Raw genomic sequence first — 17,784 nt, 5'->3', positions numbered from 1 at the left:
GTTTAACAGAATCAACCTAATTATCAAAGTAATTTCGATGAGAGGTTATTCTCATACTAAAAACATAGAATTTGAGTACGAAGAGTTATTATTTTAGCATAAAATTCAGAGTATAAATCCCAGGAAACTCATTAAAAAAACAACATAGTTTTTTCAGGGCACGACTGTTCAAACCAGTGGTTGCTCTCTCGCCCTCAACAATCGAATCACCACTGCAGCCACTTTGGTTCAGGTCACGACTGTTCAAACCTATAGGACTCCTTTTCAAAGCACTACCACCAGGCATGTCATCACCACCCTGCCCATGAGTAATTGCAAAGAACAGTCAAGAACGGGAACCCGTTGGATACTTTATAGCAGCATTTTAACTTACATGATTCTCAAACAAAGGTAGTGGTGGTCGCTGGTGGCTTTTAAAAAAGCGAGAGATGGTGAAACTTTGATAGTTGGTAGAGAAGTTGAATGGAGAGAGTTTCAATTCAAAGGCCAGAATGCTGCCAACAATGTCTTCTAGACAATGTGATAGCGGCATTTCAGAAAGAGCCGACCTGTGTGCAAGCCAACCACATATGAGATGCTAATACCGCTTACAAAGAAATGTACCATTCAATGAGCAGAACAATAAGTAGATGTGATTAGCTAACACTCTCTTACAGGAGGCAAGCTGATGGTAAGTGTGAGAAACATTCGGAACGTTTGCTGGAAACTATTGTAGGGAGAGGTGAAGAGAGCGATGGTGTTTACCTCCAACTTACTTTGGGTTTATGTTTGCTGGCACTACCACCTTTGGTTCCACACCAGAGGCAGCAAACTTCTCATTGAGGAACTTAGCAAGGCAGTCAAATACACTGAGGTACACGCTTGACTCCCTGGATAGATCAAACCTAATACTATAATGAATTTCCAAACCAAGGAAACAGAGATAAGATGACCGGTTCAACATATTAAAACTTCTATGGTTGTCAAATACCTTTCAAATTTCATGGTTCCCATGATGCATTGAGTACTTTGGTCTCATCATTGGAAAACGTTTTGATACCCCTAACCTTCCCATAAGATAAATATCTACATGAAAACATAAAAATAAGGCAATAATAAAGTGAAATAATAAAAATGGAGTGATTATGAGGGGAATGTACTGAAACAGAACCTAACAAATCAGTTGGTGTTAGTGAGTGTCATGAGTTGGTCATAAAACGTTATGTCAAGATCGGTTGGCTGGGTGATGCGAGATCAACCAAGCCGGTCTGATCCGTAAATCTTATCGCGACAGAAGCGTCACCAAACTCATACAGCGAGCCTTGTCTCTGGAGATCTTTGAAGGTGTTAAGATGATGATAGAGGCTTAGATGAGCGTCGCCTGAAAGGAACAATAATCAACTGAATTTAAAAAATATTAAAACTCTAAATCTGAAATCAAATATTGAAATAAGGATTTAACCATCGAATCAATAAACATCACCTTTAGGGCCTCCCAAAACAAAGCAGTTTTGTCTGAAGAGTCTGTCTACAGCGGCTAACCTTCAGCTTTGAGAAATAAATTTGAGAAGTCAACATGGTCAGATCGGTTTGTATAATAATAAACAGAAGCTCTGGATTGGAAAAAGCAAAAGGAGTTCGATTTTTTGCTCATACGATTCGTATTTATATCCAACGAATCTGGTGAACGTCGAATTAAAGAAGCATTGAATATCAAGTAGTGGGAATAGTGGATACCTTGATTGATTAACATTTACGCAAAGTATGACCTCATATTCTGGGACCAATAGTTATTTTCAAAAGAGAAATATGGTAATTTCATAACCTTATTGTATACATATTAGAACTTTGAATTACTAACCTTTAACAAGTTGCTCTTTTTAGTCAATCCGATATCTTTCATCTGATCATATATTATCAGTATGGATGCAAAATGTTGTAGATAAACATGTAATTCACTAATTGATTGGGGCTAAAAATTTTTATAGAGATATCAAAAAACGGAACAAAACTGTACATAAAATAATATGAAAGATGGTGTTCTGTTCTTACTAAAAATGTCTTGATTAAAATGTACAAACTAGTGGAAGATGAATACGGTGAAAATGGTGGACGCCAAAATAATAAAACCAAAAAAAGAAGAAGAAGAAGAATTAAGGAGAAGAAAAGAGGTAGAAATAATCCTTCATCGACCATTTGACCCCTCTTTCTTTAGACCGTCCTCAATTTTAGACCTAATCATGGGCATTAACGTGGCTGTTAATAGATTTCTTCGAATGAATATTGTATGTGAGATCCAACACCAACAATCCATATGACACATACTAGAACCCAATAGCTATAACCATATCATACTTACTATGAATTCTTAATTACACGTACAGACACAGAAAATATAATTATAACACTAAATATTCTTTCGATTCTCATGTTTGTTTATTCTTAGTATTATTAAAACTTGTTTTTGTGTAGAAAACAAAAGGCAGTGAGATGGGTTTAGGTGCAAGCGCCCACAGAACTGCCACTAGGCATATGAGCACATGTGAAAGGGATATTAAGTCTTTGTTATCTTTGTAATTATTTGCTTTGTTGTTTGATATAAAGTTCACCATTTGTTCTAAAATTCAATATAATGATCAAAATATTGGATGCAATGAGTTCCTCCTCGAGAAGATTCAACTTAAATATACGTAAACACATTTTCTTCAACCGCTACGGAAGGTAGCGGTAAGAGCATCTCCAACCCCACTCTATTTTTCACTCTAAAATAGAGTTTAGAATAAAAAATGCTCAAATGGTACTCTATTTCTCACTCTATAATAGAGTAAAAAATAGGTTTACTCCAAATATAGAGTAATTTGTTTTTTTTTGTTCATTACTTTATTTTCTACTCTATTTTAGAGTACCATTGGAGCAAACTCAAACTCTATTATAGAGTTACTCTATTTTAGAGTAAAAAATAGAGTAAGTCATTGGAGATGGTCTAAGTTTTAAAAATAGATTTTCGTAATTGATAGGAGAGATAGCTTATATATATATATTAAAAATGCATATTCTAGGCTTAGTGCTAAGCTGTTAATCTGCTATCTTAGTCAAGTAGTAGTTAATTAATTGATTACCCGTTGTTTATTTGCTACTTGCAACTTTTCAAGAATATTTTGCTTGCAAGACGTACCTACTCACGATATTTTTTAGCCATTGCTTCTCCTCCAATTAATTAAATTTAATACATCTATCTTATTAAAGTAGAAATATTTTAAAATTTTGTTCGGAAACATTGATAGTAGTAAAAAAAAAATATAATGTTATTTGGAAACATGAATAACAGTAATTTAGAAAAAAAGAGTAATAAACTTATGCTATTAAAAAAATTAAAAGTCCATTACATTATATTAAAAATAATGAGTTTATGTTACTTGATATACATATTCAAATCAAAATAATAATTTAAAACTGATTTATATCAAAAATTCATTCAAAAATATACATATATTCAAAAGTTGATTTTTACTAACATATTTTACAATAATCATTATAAAAATGTTTTCAATATATATAAAAAATACAATATAAAAATGTTTTCAATATATATAAAAAATACATTACAAAGCCCAATTTCAAACACCAACTTAAATTATAGTTTTTATATTTCACATTGAAATTTAAAATTTTAATATATGTGATTATTTATATGATTGTACGTATAAAATATTATTAATTATAAGATTATTTATTTGATGGTACATATAAAATACGATTAATTATATGATAACAAATATTTTTGTAACCTATGATGACACATATAGGATATACTATAATAGTGATTAGGGGTGGGTGTTCGGATTCGTTTTTGGGTCTATTTGTGATTTCTTGTTCGGTTCAGATCTTTGAGGATTTGATTCAGAATTGGATAACTAATTTAAATTATTTTTAAAAATTAAAAATTTATTATATGCTTTAATTTTAAAAAAAATCTATAAACAATAGAATATATTACATATAAATTTGAATAACATATATCAGAGTACCTAACTTAACATATAAATTGGTTTGGTTTAAATATTTGGATAGAGAATTAATAATTATTTAAGTATTTTTGGAGTTTTGAATATATTTTAACTATTTTAGATATTTACGTTTGATTTTTTGTATATATTTTCAAGTATTTAAGCGAACTTAAAAGTATCATATATATTATGGATGTTTTTATATATATTAAATCTAAAAATAATTGATATATATAAGTATATAAATCTATTTTGGTTATCCAAATTACTTCAGTTCGGATCGGATTAGGTTTCAGTTATTCAAATACCAAAATTTTGAATAATTCAGATAATTAATCAATTTTGGTTCGGATTTAGTATTACTTATTCGGATTGAGATCGGTTATGTTCTTCAAATTCGAGTTTTTTGCCCAACCCTAAATAGTGACATAAAAAATAAATAATATCATATTTTTTTTAAATATATCCGCGTGAGCGCGTGGATCAAAATCTAATATATCTTATTTGTAGATCATCTAAGTATATGATTAGCCAATTGACAACAATGTTAGCTTAAAGAAATTATTTCAAATTTAATACAATATAAATTACACATAAAGACATTTTATTTTACTGTATATACATTAATACATACTATTTATAAAAGTTGTATTTTTTGTTATGAAATTTGGTTTTTGTTGAGTAATTATGGTTTACGCATTCACATATATTGGTTAGATAAAAAAAATAACTATTTTTTTAACGCTAGATGATTAGATTATCATTAAAACGAAGATTACACAAAATTTAAACTAAAGCCAATGAGTTATCAAAACTCCCGGAGTTCTAAACCAGCAGAAGAAAAACCATTCATTAGTGAGACACTTGAGCAAAAATATTCTTTAATGTATTCGGTCAATATAAAATTTATATATCAAATAAATTTGATCAATTAAAAAATATAGTCAGTCTTTTACAGAAAATATATAACTGATTTGTTTAGTTTTTGAAATAGAGAAACGTTTTACTAAAGCAAAATTGTGTATATATTTTAAGGAGGAATTTCAATTTCACCAAAAAATAGTATTATTTTCAAAATTTACGGACAACCATTTTGATATATATTTTAAATTTGTGATAAAAATTATTTTAAATCTTTAAATTCATATATAAATGTTTAAAAATAATTTATAAAATATTTATAAAATTTAATAGATCCAATATTACCCCCTAAATAATAATCACTAAATCTTAAACCCAAATACTAGATTATTTTTGATTGAATGTAGTTTAAGCAATTTCTATACATTTAATAGCAGGGCTACAAGACATTTTGATAAAATTTTGGTATTTAAAATCTGTTATTTTGTTATGAGACTTCTAGTTTAGTGGTTTGTTATTTTTTGTGCACGCTCAAACCAAATTTGCCAGAACTCTATTTTTGTTGGTTTAATAATTTTATTTAATTTTGTTATGGTTTTAACGGGTTCTATGGTTTTGATGTCACTAGTTTTGTAGTCTCCGCGCAAGCGCGGGGCCGGAGACAATGATGATGCTTGGATGGGATTTTGATGTTTGTTTTGTGAATATTTTTCTGTTCGGGTTTTAACGGAAAATGGTCAGGTTTGAAATTTGAATCTCCCAGCATGATTGAATTGATATAAAAATGATTAGGAATTCATATGCTTTTAATATTTCCATATATTATTTTATATGATGTTATCGAGTATTTGTGTTATTAGTGCTTTCATGTTCAAGAGTTGCGGTTTATGGTTCATAAGAGAAGCTTACATTAAAGGACACATTATGAGTTTTGTTTTCACTAGAAGACACATTGTAAAGATGAGACACTTTGTTGTGACAGCTGTATAAATTTGGACGAAAATAACCTTCCACTTGTGTAAGTAAGAGAATGTTGTTTTTAAGCATATAACCGTAAGTAACCAAATTCTTTTCTGGTTGCAATAAATGAAAAAGTTTTGAAAACAAAGGTAGGTATCGGAGATTGTTTTCGGGACGTTGGATTAACTGTTAGTAAGAAGATCTAATGGTTGAGAAACTTCCATCCTTAATGGCTGAGAAACTTCCATCCTTAATGGCTGAGAAACTCTCATCCTTCGATATACAAAGTTTGATTTTTACTTTTAAATACTTCTTATTGTAGTTTTGATTTTTAATTTTCATAAGCAGACTAACCGAGAACTATCATCATAATATAATCTCATGTGCTAATTTCTTATTGTCACGGTAAAATATCACTCATGATATCCACAGATCTGTTGTCCACGTATCTCATGTCCACCACTATCCTATCCACTGAATCTCTTGTCGAAGGAACTCATGTCCATCCATCTTCTACACATCGAAACTCATGTTGTTGTTTGCTATCCACAGAGTTGTTGTCCACGTATCTCATGTCCACGACTATCATATCCACCGATCTCCTATCCACGAAACTCTTGTCCATCCATCTTCATACACATCGAAACTCATCTTCTACCAGTCTCCAATCCATGCAACTCCCCTTAACTCATGTTGTTGTTTGCTATCCACAGAGCTGTTGTCCACGTATCCCATGTCCACGACTATCATATCCACCGATCCCCTATCCATACACATCGAAACTCATCTTCTACCAGTCTCGAATTCATACAACTCCCCTTCACCAATCTCTCATCCACCAAATGCCCATCCACAAGACCACAAGACGTCTCCAAATACATCGAAACTCATCTTCTACCAGTCTTCTATCTGTTGCGAAAAGCCTCTCGGGAAGGCGGTGGTCTTTTCCGTTCTCTGCAAAATCATTAAAAAAAAAAGACTAATTTTTGTTTTAGGCAGATAAGAAAAATTGGACTTATGTAATTGTTTGTGAAATCAAAAACTAACCTTCCCTGCTGGAGATTGAAACCGAAGCAAAGCGGCAGAAACATGTTGCAATCGATGAATCGGATTCTTGATTAGAGAAGGTTAGGCGATCCAATTTTGGATCGAGAAAGTGGAAACAGAGAAAAAGAGATTGGGGTTTTGTTCGTGAGAGGTTACTTGATTTTAGGAAAAAGAAAATTAAATTAATTGTTTTCAAAATAATCGGTTTGTTCTAGTTAGAAAATCCAATGAAACCCACTTTCACATAGTTGAGGGTTAAATTGGACAATTCAACAAGAGAAAGTACTCTATAAGACTAATGTGTCTTTATGGGTAATTGGAAACTTGGAATGTGTCTTCAAGTGTAATTTTTTCTGTTGTTATTATCTAATTAGTAGGTTGTTATTATATTATTGTTAAATAGTTGAATGACATTAAAAATAAAATGGTTTTCAAGATGTTTACAAATCTATTATATAATAGGAGAGTTTCTCTCCCCCTGATGCGACACGTCAGCGGTTTGTGGGTCCCACTTTTTAAAAGTGTGAAAAAGTGTCAAATATGTGATTCGAATCCAGGTTATTGAGATATAAACACCCACAACTATACCACTACACTAAAGGATACTTTGTACAATGATGGCCGAAACTAATATATATTATGAAGGTCGGAAATTAATATAACATTGTGGACCCCACCTTTTTTTTTTTTAAATTGATGGGTAACGAATGGACTTCGACAAAAAGTGGGCTTTGCGCTTATTGGTTTTCTGTTTATTAGGCTTTGTATCTGTCCAAAGTGGTGATACAGACAAAGCTAAGAAGATTAGGGAAGCCGCCATCTTCACCATCTCCTTCGTCGCTTGCGATTCTCCTTCCGGCAATCAGCTATTATGGTCGATCTTTAAGGCTCTATGCACGTTTTGCGCCTACCAAACGCTTAGTTTCTCCTCTAACGCCTTCAGAGCTCTCATATATATAGAATCCCTCGAGGTAAAAGCTCCATCTTGTCTCAAACTTTTCTTTCTCAGTTTTCCGATCGCTTTACTTTCTCACATCCGTCGCAAAAATGACTTATCCAGCTGCTCCAGCCGCTTCAGCCGCCATTGCCGCCGTTCCCTACTCCACCTTCAACTCTCTCCGCCTTGGAAGGTCCACTCAGTCCATTGTTGGTCGGCTCATCCGATTCTAGGATTCAAGTAACATTAACAAGAATTGAGAGTTTATGGACATCACCATTCTCCTCCTTGATGAACTGGTGATGATTGTTTCTAACTTATTTTTTATCACTTTAACTCTGCTTTGCTTATTCTTTGTTCATATATGAAACGTGTCTTCATGTTTTTGTTTTGGTTTTGTCTATGGGTTTTTTTATGAACAAATAATGATTTTTCTTTGTTTTTCTTACAGGATTCTGTGATCCACAGTTTCATCCCTGCAATCTCCAAACAAAATAGAAAAACTGAATGAATTATGTTTTTAGCAACCGAATCTAAAAGAAATAAAAGACATCTTACTTAACAAATTAAAACCTTTTATTTTGCAGATTCCGACGACGACGAAGCACCCGAGGACCAACGACAATGGAATGATGCGGACGAAGCCTAACTGATGTAAGTAAACTCCTCTTCAATAATGCATCACACTATTATCGCTCCCCAATCTCACAAACTTAAGCTCTAATCATGTCAGGGATCCCACAGGTGATGCTGTCCCGACGACAGAGAAAAAAAAAGAAAGATAACCTAACGTTTTTTATTTTTATTTTTAGTTTTTAAGTTCAAATCATGTTTTAGACATAGAGCCCAACATAACTTGAGCCCAAACATTTTAAACTCACAATTACTTTTTCATAATGTAAAAACGTCAACCTTCGTTTATGTTTTGTTAAACTATTTTAATCTTTATGTTTTGTTAAACTATTTCACACAGGGGGCAGATCTCCTTAGAAGGGGAGCCACTCACCACGATGCTTCCAGTTTCACCATTCTTGAAACTCTTATGAACCACAAAGCCAATATAAGAGCTCTGTTTCAATCCAACGGCTGGATTTTGTCACAGACCACCGCTAAGCCTGAAGAGGGAAGAGAAGTGGAGTGCTGCGTTTTGGAAGATGGTTACTTGGAGTTTACAAGATGAAGATGGAACCCGTGACGAGGAAGACGAGGAGAAGTGTTACTTGGAATATCCTAACGTTAAGGATGTAGACAATGTGTGATCTTAGCGATGAAAATTAGTGTAGCTTTAATATATGCTACTACGGTCCTTGAGCTCCCTAACAAGTACTAGCAAACAATGTGAATTTTGAAAAAATAAAATAATTTTGTAATGCAAGTAGTTTGAAATTTTGAGTATTTATTCAAACAACGGATATATACAGAGTTGATAACTTGATATGGACCCCCAAATAAGTTGGTGCTGCGCTGTCACAATATCTGTCTTTTTAATTTTCATATACCTGACGTAAGCTTCTTCATCTTCTTCTCTTTCCCTTTCCGTTGTTCCACGCTCTCTGTTTCATGTCTATGCCTTTTTCACATTCTCTATGTTTTACCTTAATTATACTTTTTGAATTTTTCTTCCGTTTTGGGAGATGTCTCTAACTTGAGTTAATCGTCAAAAGCTAAGATCAATTTTGTTGTCTTATTTCCGATAAATTTTATTCTTTAATTTGCACAAATCTTAAACAATACCAACAGCCCGTAAATCTTACCGTCCCACCGATATCCAAAGTAACCAGCCCCGCGCTTGCGCGGAGTGTCAGCACCTAGTTATACAAAGAAACATAGTTTAATCGATAGAAAAGAGAAAGAGGGATCATGCTTGTTTAGAGCTTGTGCGGAATGTTTAGAGGTTAATATTTATTAGTGAATAACTTTTTATTTACAGATAAAAGTTTAACAAATTGAATTGTGTCTGTATTTCCATATTTTATTTTTGTACGATTTAATCGGATTTTTACGTTATTAGCGATTTCATGACCGTAGGTAGCAAAACTTAGGTAATTGTTAATATAAAACTCTAATATTGGAACGTAAAACAGTTTTTTTTCCAAAAGAAATTTAATCAGTTTTTTTTTAAATGTGTCATGACATGTTTTTGAAAATATATAATTGTAGTATAGTTTCTTTTAGATAGATTAATAATGATATAATTTCATATAATTATATAGTTGTATGCCTATTTCATTCGTAGTTTTTTTATATTCCCTCTGTTTCATATTAAGTGTCGTTTTAGACTTGTGCACACAGATTAAGGAAACAATTAATTTTGCATGTTTTCTATATAAAAACACAATTACCTATACACCTAACCATATTTCAACCAATAGAAAAACAAATAACAGAATAAAATTAATAAATTTTGCATTAAAAACCGAAAACGGCACTTGTTTTGTAACAAAAAAATTTCTCTAAAATGACACTTAATATGTAACGGAGGGAGTATTTGGTAAAAATATTGTGGATAGTTTAAAAATGGGAATGGTGGACTAAAAAGGTTAAAGTGGTATAGGTTTATTTTCGAACACAATGAAAACGTAATAGCTGGGTTTTTAAATGCTTGGGCTTGAAAATCGGTGGGTCTTGAGTCACAATTTAGGTCTGAAACTGGAAAAATGTTTTAATCTCCTTTTATTTCCTCATCATCGACAGCTTCACAAGTTCTTGCGATTCCTGGCCTGATTGCATTTTCAGTGTGTGAGTTTGTAAAATTATAGTTATTCTAAAGCGTCATGGAAAAGAGATTTGCTCACCTCAGCTAAGGCTGTCTCTACTGCATTTCTTGCTCAGTGTTCATTTGTTGCTTTGTTGTTCTCGAAGTCTAAAATAAGAAGGTTTGAATTTGTTAATTGATTTTGACATTTAAATAAATTGATTATCAAGCTTGATGTGTTTCCCTTGTTAACATAGATCCATTAAACCACAAAATAAACAATAACTATTAAATATACTAAACACATAAACTACATTAAAATTCTAACTAAATTTATATAATATTAATTAAAAGAAATATTAAAATTTTTGACCAATGAAAAACAGATAAAAGGACAACCCTATGAATTGTTGGATAAATATAAATCTGAGGGTGCATATTTATTATTCTCTCTCTTTCTCTCTGCAGACACATATTTCTCATTCTCTTCTCTTCTTTTTGGTATGAATCTTCTCTTCCTCTTCTTTCTTACCATTTGCTTTTCATATTTGATCAACATAAAACATAAGAAAATGATAATGGAGTTGAAGAATACGAAGATTCGCTGGTGACGAAGCTCTGGAGGCTCTCTGGAGACGAATCCACGGCGGAGCTCAAGGTCGACTTCACGCCATCATCTCACATGTGCTCAAGCTCAACGTCACACCATCTTCGCATTCTCGCCGTCACGCCATCGGCTCGAGTTCGCCGTCAATCTAGCCTAACAGAGAGGAGGAAGATTCTTCCCAAATCTCCATTATTCTTTTTCATTTCTTGCTCTTTTAATCTGCCGACGCATGGATTTGATATGTTTGTGATGGTGAGATTTAATGTTCTTTTGTGGGTTTGATACCTAGAAGATCTTAAAGCTGAACCGAAGATCTACATATAATCTAACGGTTTAAAAAGCCTACGACAAAAAAAAAAGAAACTACGCAGCTGATATCATTAAATATGCCTTCAAATTGAAATATTCAAGTTTTAAAAAGATCTTACCATTTCTTCTTATATATTTTCATCATTTTATTCTCAGGGCATAATGAAGCAACTGTTTTTGTGATTCGAACGACATCGGATCTCCGTTTTTTTAGTTCAACTCACTCACGCTGAAATGCACGATAACTCAAAATTGAACAGTCTGCTGATGTTACCGACTTTCGTTGCTCTGTATTCTCCCTGAAGCTGCAACCAGTAGAAGAATCGTTGAGAGGTTTAGAGATGAAGGGTTGCTTTGTTTAAGATGAAGTATATATAAGGAGGATTTAAGGAGGTGTTACGAATTGAGACCATTAATAATGAATTGATTTAAGATGGGGAAATGGAGAAATTGACGAAGAGAAGCTGTTTCTTACTTTCCTGGAAACTCAAGAGTCAAAACCCATTTATAATAACATAATATCAAACTTTTTTATATTTTGAAGAAGCCCATTTATCATTATCACATTACATAATATCAAAAAAATAAAAAAAAATTTACTTTGAGTGAGACCCATATAATATGGCAGCTGTGTGGTTTGAACCCATAAACTTGTGTTCCTAATTAGAAGCCTTAGACCACTTGGTTAAAGTGTATTTTGTTGTTCATAGCTATCTTACAAAGATTATGGGCTTTTAAAAAATAAATGCGGGGCCTACAAACCTGCTGATGTGGCGCGCTGAAGAGTTTTGAAACTGCCTCATTATAGTGTGATATGGGTGATTTACTTGTGATTAGTGCGGACGATTTTTGAGTCTGGAGACAATTTTATTAGCTCATCAACTCATGTTTTTTTTTGGTAATAAATATTCCAGGCCCGGAACCACTGAAGTGACTCATTGGGTATTCAGAAACCAACTCAGTAACTCACCCAGTAGATCATGTATGTACTTTCTAGGGGTGAATTCAAGGCGACCAACGGACCAATTACAACGGACCAATTACAGAGCTTAGGCTTTTGTGCCCCCAGCCACCGGACCGCAGCCGCTCGGTTTTTCAACACTAAGTGTAAAATTCTAATTTTAATAAAATCATCATTTAGATTAAATTTTTGGTATATGTATAGTTTGACGGTTTTCCTAGAACTATAGTGTAAAATCCCGAGTTGTGATATATGGAAAAGACTTAAGAGAATTGATTTGGTTATCTATATCACTAAAGTTGATTTACTTTTTCCGCCACGCATCCATTTAGAATTCCAGAATTAAGCGTTTTTAGCCTGGAATAGTGAAAAGATAGGTGGCCTATCGGAAAGTGATTTGTGATACCATGCGAGCGAGGTCAAAGTACGGGGAAAGGTCATGTGGTAATTGCAGGGTTTGTAAACATGACTTTCGGGCCTTAGAAAAATTAACGCACCACCCGTCAGATAACAATACAATATATATATATATATATATATATATATTATCTTTTTTTTTAATTATATTTTTAGATTAATATTTAGTTATATAATTATGTTTTTAACTTTTCACTAAAAGACTTTTTCAGATAACAATACAATATACATAGAAATTATCTCTTTTTTAAATTATATTTTCAGATTTTAGGTAATTCTTACTATTATTAATTTTAATCAATTATCTGATCAAATAAATTAAATTTTCGTTTTTATTTTTTAATTTGTTTATATATTTTATTCATTAAGGGTATAAACGATATTAACCACTCTAACTTTTAACGTGAGAGCTCGATTACGAAAATTTATTTCGCAAATAATAGTATAGATTTATATTATATATATATATATATATATGTAATATGTATATTAATAACATTTGAAATAAATTATATACTATATAAAAATATGTTAATTTCAAAATTTCCAGTGAAAAATTATGGAAATCTTAATATTTTAATTTTGAAATTTGTATTGAAAAATCCCTCATTAAAAGTTTTGTGATTAACGGTTTAAATTTTTGTTACAGCAAATATACAAATGTTAAAAAAATAATATGAGTAGGAAGTGTCAATAATAAATATTTATATTAAAATATACTATATATCTATGTCAATATCAATATATTTCGAGTCTGCAGTTATATTCTATAATAGCTTGATATATTAGATGTGAACACTAACTTGTTAATATAGTTTTCGAGTGATTTTCTTCAAAATTTGATTCTAAGATATGTATCTGGAGTAGAACTAGTTTTTACAGATGTCCAAGTTTTTTAAATTGACACTTATCTAGATCACTTAATTCATAGAAGAAGTTACAAAAAAAAATTTAACTCATATCAATGCATAAAGAAGAGAACGAAAACACAATTTTATAAATGTAGAAAATGAATCACTTATAGAAAGTTAATAGTAAAAAAATCGAGAGCAGAAAACATAATCTTCTTTCGTCATTATTCAATCGATGTTGCCTATTTGGTTTTGGTGATTTGTGTCACCCGCAAAAATTAATTTCCTTTTGTGCATATGAAATATTAAAAATAATTAAAATCAGATGTAATACGTTAACTCTTTAACAACGATGATACATTTAAGAAACCAACATTTGTATTCGTCATTTTATAATTGATAAGATTGTAGTGTTGCAAAATATTAAGAGTATTTAAGAAAAAAAACATTATTATAAAAACTCACTCCGCGCATGCGCGCAGGTTATCATCTAGTACTTTTTTGTTTGTAGGTTATTCGCTTTTCTTTTGTTGGTGGTACTTGTGTATATTACATAGTTGGGACCGTTGCTAAATTTTATTGCGCTTCCATGTATTAGTACACTCTTATTCAAGTTATATTTTGAGTTTTTGACTGTTAAAAATTATTAATCTTAGTGACAATCACCATGGTAAGAAAATTTCTTTTCATTTCTTTTTGTTTCTATTGTGTTTATAAGTTTAGACCATTAATATTTAATAACATTATTTCAAATCTTTTGTCAAAGTACGGGGAAAGATCATGTGGTGATTGCAAGGTCTGTAAACATGACTTTCGGGCCTTAGAAAAATTAACGAACCACCCGTCAGACGGGATGGGGCCACGAGCCAAGAGAGACGACGTGGATGGTCCATTATCCGTGAGCAGCGGGGCGTTATAAGTGGTATCAGAAGTGGTTAGCCATCTCAGTTTTGACCTAAGAGGTGCCATGAGACCTTTTGTGGGACGCAACGAGGGTGTTGCGTTCTTTGAGAAGAAGTGAATTGTAACATCCCGAGTTGTGATATATTGAAAATGCATAAGAGAACTGATTTGGTTACCTATGTCACCAAAGTTGACTTACTTTTTCCATCACACATCCGTTTAGAACTCTAGAGTTAAGCATGCTTGGGCTAGAGTAGTGAAAAGATGGTTGACCTATCGAAAAATGATTCGCGATACCATGCAAGTGAGGCGAAAGTACGGAGAAAAGTCATGTGGTGATTGTAGGGTCAGTAAAAATGAGTTCGGGCCATAAAAAATTTAACGCACCGCCGTGGGCGGTCGGGCGTTACGTATCGTTTGACGGTTTCTAATTTGAATAAAATCATCGAAATTTCATATACTCTTGCATAATATCATTCTCAGTGAGATATGTGGTTCAAACTATACATATACCAAAAATTTATGCGGTGTTCTATGATTGGTTAAATCAAATTATTTCTATCGAATTCTTTGTGCAATCGACTGAAATCAAACATCTTTTACACAATATTTCTGTTTTATCTCAAACGACACTAAAATGTTCTAACTCGTTTTTTTTTACATCAAAAGAAAAATGTTGTAACCTTTAAATCATCAACAATGTGATGAATGTGAAAAGAAAACAAGAAAAAAGAAATTCAGCTTTATTTATTTTACATATATCATAAGTTAATACAAACATATAGATATTAATACTAAAAGCTTAATTCAAAATACATATTTCTTAACTTATATGATATTTGATTAATTAGTTTTAGAGCCACAGCTCTCTTCTGGAACTTTGTCCTCCGATTCGATCTTCCGAGCTTTACCATTGACTTCAGGATGACTTTGTTCACGATACCTTTTTTTAGTTCTTGCACAAGGTCCTTTCTCGTTTTCCTGATCTTTAGTCTCATTGCTAGAATGAACTAACCCCATGCGTGCAGCTGATATTATTGGTGAAATATCAAACTGACTGTGACACTGAGGACACATATATGAACCGTGATTTTCATTTGGTATGCCATGGGTTTGATACTTGTTTTCACCACCTTTGTCATTTGTGTCGACTTTAGTGTAATCGATAGGTTCAGGGTAAAAGGTTTCCCGGTTGTTATTAAAAACATTTGGAGGGTTAATGGTTGGATCAGAAGTTATGACACGTTCATGACCATTTTGGCTAGTGACCATATTATTGGTCGGAACCATAACATCATCATACATGTTTGAGATAGTTGGAGTGGCGTTACCAAAAACATTTGGAGAGTGATTTCTAATGGTTTGACCAGAAGTTATGACACGGTCATGACCATTTTGGCTAGTGACCATATTATTGGTTGGGACAGTAGCATGATGATACATGTTTGGGATGGTTGGAGTGGCCAAAACTGGAGAAAAATGAGGGTTAACAAATCCTGAGATTTGACGCATTCTCACAGCAGAAACCATGTTATTTCTCGGCTGATAAGCCATGCGTGAACTGTTGAATGTTAAGGTAGATGAATAGACTTGTGAAGCACGGTAAGAAGAAGTAAAAGGCGGAGATGGAGAAAACAAATTGGCATAGTTTGTGTTTCCAGAAGTAACGAACGTTGATCGAACCACCGTTCGGGTCTCGTTTCGGTTAATCTGGATGGGAACAAAATCATTTTGGGTCATGGTATTATCGGTATAAGGGATGAACTCATTTGGTAGGGAAGGCATCTTGAGAATGAGTGTGTGGTTTAGACCTTTGCATATCTATCTATTTATAGTGTTAGTATGCATACACATAGGCTAAAATATAAACTTTAAAATAGGAATCGCATATTCTATGTTGACTATTTTTAATTTCTACATATGAAAATCTTCTATTACATTTCTCAATATTGGTAATGAATACTTTTTATGTACATGGTCAGTCAACGCTTTTAATTCTTTTTTGGAGCTACTCGCTTAGATTTGTTAGGTGAGAATCATTTATGGTATGTGATCAAATATTTTATTTTTATTAGTGATTTTATGATATGCCATTAAATATTTTAGTTCTGTTTGTGATTTTTTTCACGTTTTTTATGAGTTTTATTTTTTTTTTGTTATGTGTAGCATACTTTTTATGTGTGAAAGAATATATCTTATCAAGTAATTTGAGCTAAATATGTGCAGTTGCAGTTTGGGAGATTGGTTGTTGCTATAACTCCTAACTAAGACTAACAGTAGAATATTTAGATGTTGTATTTTATGTGAATTGAAGCTTGTCATTTGCACTATACGGGGTTTTAATTGTTTCTATGGGTTGAACAACAAAAATAATTGTTTCTATGGGTTTACGTCTGGAGCTTCATCAGTTTTAATATATATCCACTATATATTAATCCTCGAGCATTACAACATGTTTTCGAAGTCACGTGTCATCACGAGAATGATTCTTAGAAAGATAAGTCAGTCCATATAAATTTATACTATGCTTTTATTAAACTACCTATCAAAATAATTTAGTATCGAATAATCATTTTTTCTTTCTTTAAATAAAATCTACGGAATTACCTAATTTGTTTAACATATATATGACAATTAATTGTTATGAATAATACATATTTGATAACAATTTTTGTATCCTCTCTCTTTCTGTTTAATTTTATATTATTAAAAGAAATTAAACAATTACTTTAAAGATATAATTAAAAAATTTAGTTTATTTCTTATATGTTATATTTTAAATTTTTAAAAACGACTCTAAATTACTAAAAATGGTAAAAGTCCCACATTAAAAATTTTGTGATCAGTGGTTTAACTTTTTGGTTCAAGCAAGAGACAAATGATCATATATCGTAGGAATGGGCGTTCGGATACACGTTCGGGTTTGTATCGGGTATTTAGAATTTTCAGGTATTTCAATATAAAGGTATAGAACCCGTTCGGGTATTTCTACACTTCGGGTGAGGTTCGGGTATTTTGTGTTTGGGTTTGAATATTTTGGGTCGGGTTCGGATATCTAAATTTTGAAGAAAAATTAAATAAATTATTTATTGTTTTAGTTTTGTTTTGTATTTAAAATATATTTTTAACTCAACTGATTTTCTAATTTTTAAGAGATTAAATTTTTAATAGGTTTGGAGATAAAACTTTAATAGGTTTGGAGATAAAACTTTAAAAATAGAAAACCACTAGTTTAGTTGTTGTTTTGTAA

At 32.0% G+C, this 17,784-nt stretch overlaps 2 protein-coding genes and 1 long non-coding RNA gene across 5 annotated transcripts; 1 reads left to right on the top strand and 2 right to left on the bottom strand.

Moving 5' to 3' along the window:
- Positions 1 to 32: 32 nt before the first annotated feature.
- LOC111214304 lies at positions 33 to 1,341 on the bottom strand. 2 transcript variants are annotated; one of them, XR_002663822.2, is made up of 4 exons: positions 971 to 1,341; positions 745 to 890; positions 374 to 548; positions 33 to 298 (listed from the first exon to the last, which is right to left on the bottom strand). It is a non-coding gene; the product is annotated as an uncharacterized LOC111214304 (long non-coding RNA). The 2 variants fall into 2 exon arrangements; XR_007326607.1 differs by having other exon boundaries at positions 745 to 869; positions 971 to 1,336.
- A 5,966-nt stretch (positions 1,342 to 7,307) lies between these two features.
- Positions 7,308 to 9,186, top strand: LOC106440871. 2 transcript variants are annotated; one of them, XM_022717732.2, is made up of 4 exons: positions 7,308 to 7,825; positions 7,915 to 8,090; positions 8,243 to 8,445; positions 8,765 to 9,186. In XM_022717732.2, the coding sequence occupies exons 1-3, from the start codon at positions 7,562 to 7,564 to the stop codon at positions 8,250 to 8,252; spliced, it is 450 nt and encodes a 149-aa protein (XP_022573453.1). In that variant the 5' UTR covers positions 7,308 to 7,561; the 3' UTR covers positions 8,253 to 8,445; positions 8,765 to 9,186. The 2 variants fall into 2 exon arrangements, with proteins under 2 accessions (XP_022573453.1, XP_022573454.1); XM_022717733.2 differs by having other exon boundaries at positions 8,525 to 9,186.
- Positions 9,187 to 15,377: 6,191 nt separating this feature from the next.
- LOC106442755 lies at positions 15,378 to 16,319 on the bottom strand. Its single transcript, XM_013884404.1, has one exon. The coding sequence runs from the start codon at positions 16,317 to 16,319 to the stop codon at positions 15,378 to 15,380; it is 942 nt and encodes a 313-aa protein (XP_013739858.1).
- Positions 16,320 to 17,784: the final 1,465 nt, after the last annotated feature.

Source organism: Brassica napus, chromosome A3, assembly GCF_020379485.1.
Source record: "Brassica napus cultivar Da-Ae chromosome A3, Da-Ae, whole genome shotgun sequence".
In the NCBI taxonomy this organism is placed as follows: Eukaryota; Viridiplantae; Streptophyta; class Magnoliopsida; order Brassicales; family Brassicaceae; genus Brassica; species Brassica napus.
This window is presented reverse-complemented; position numbering and strand designations above follow the sequence as displayed.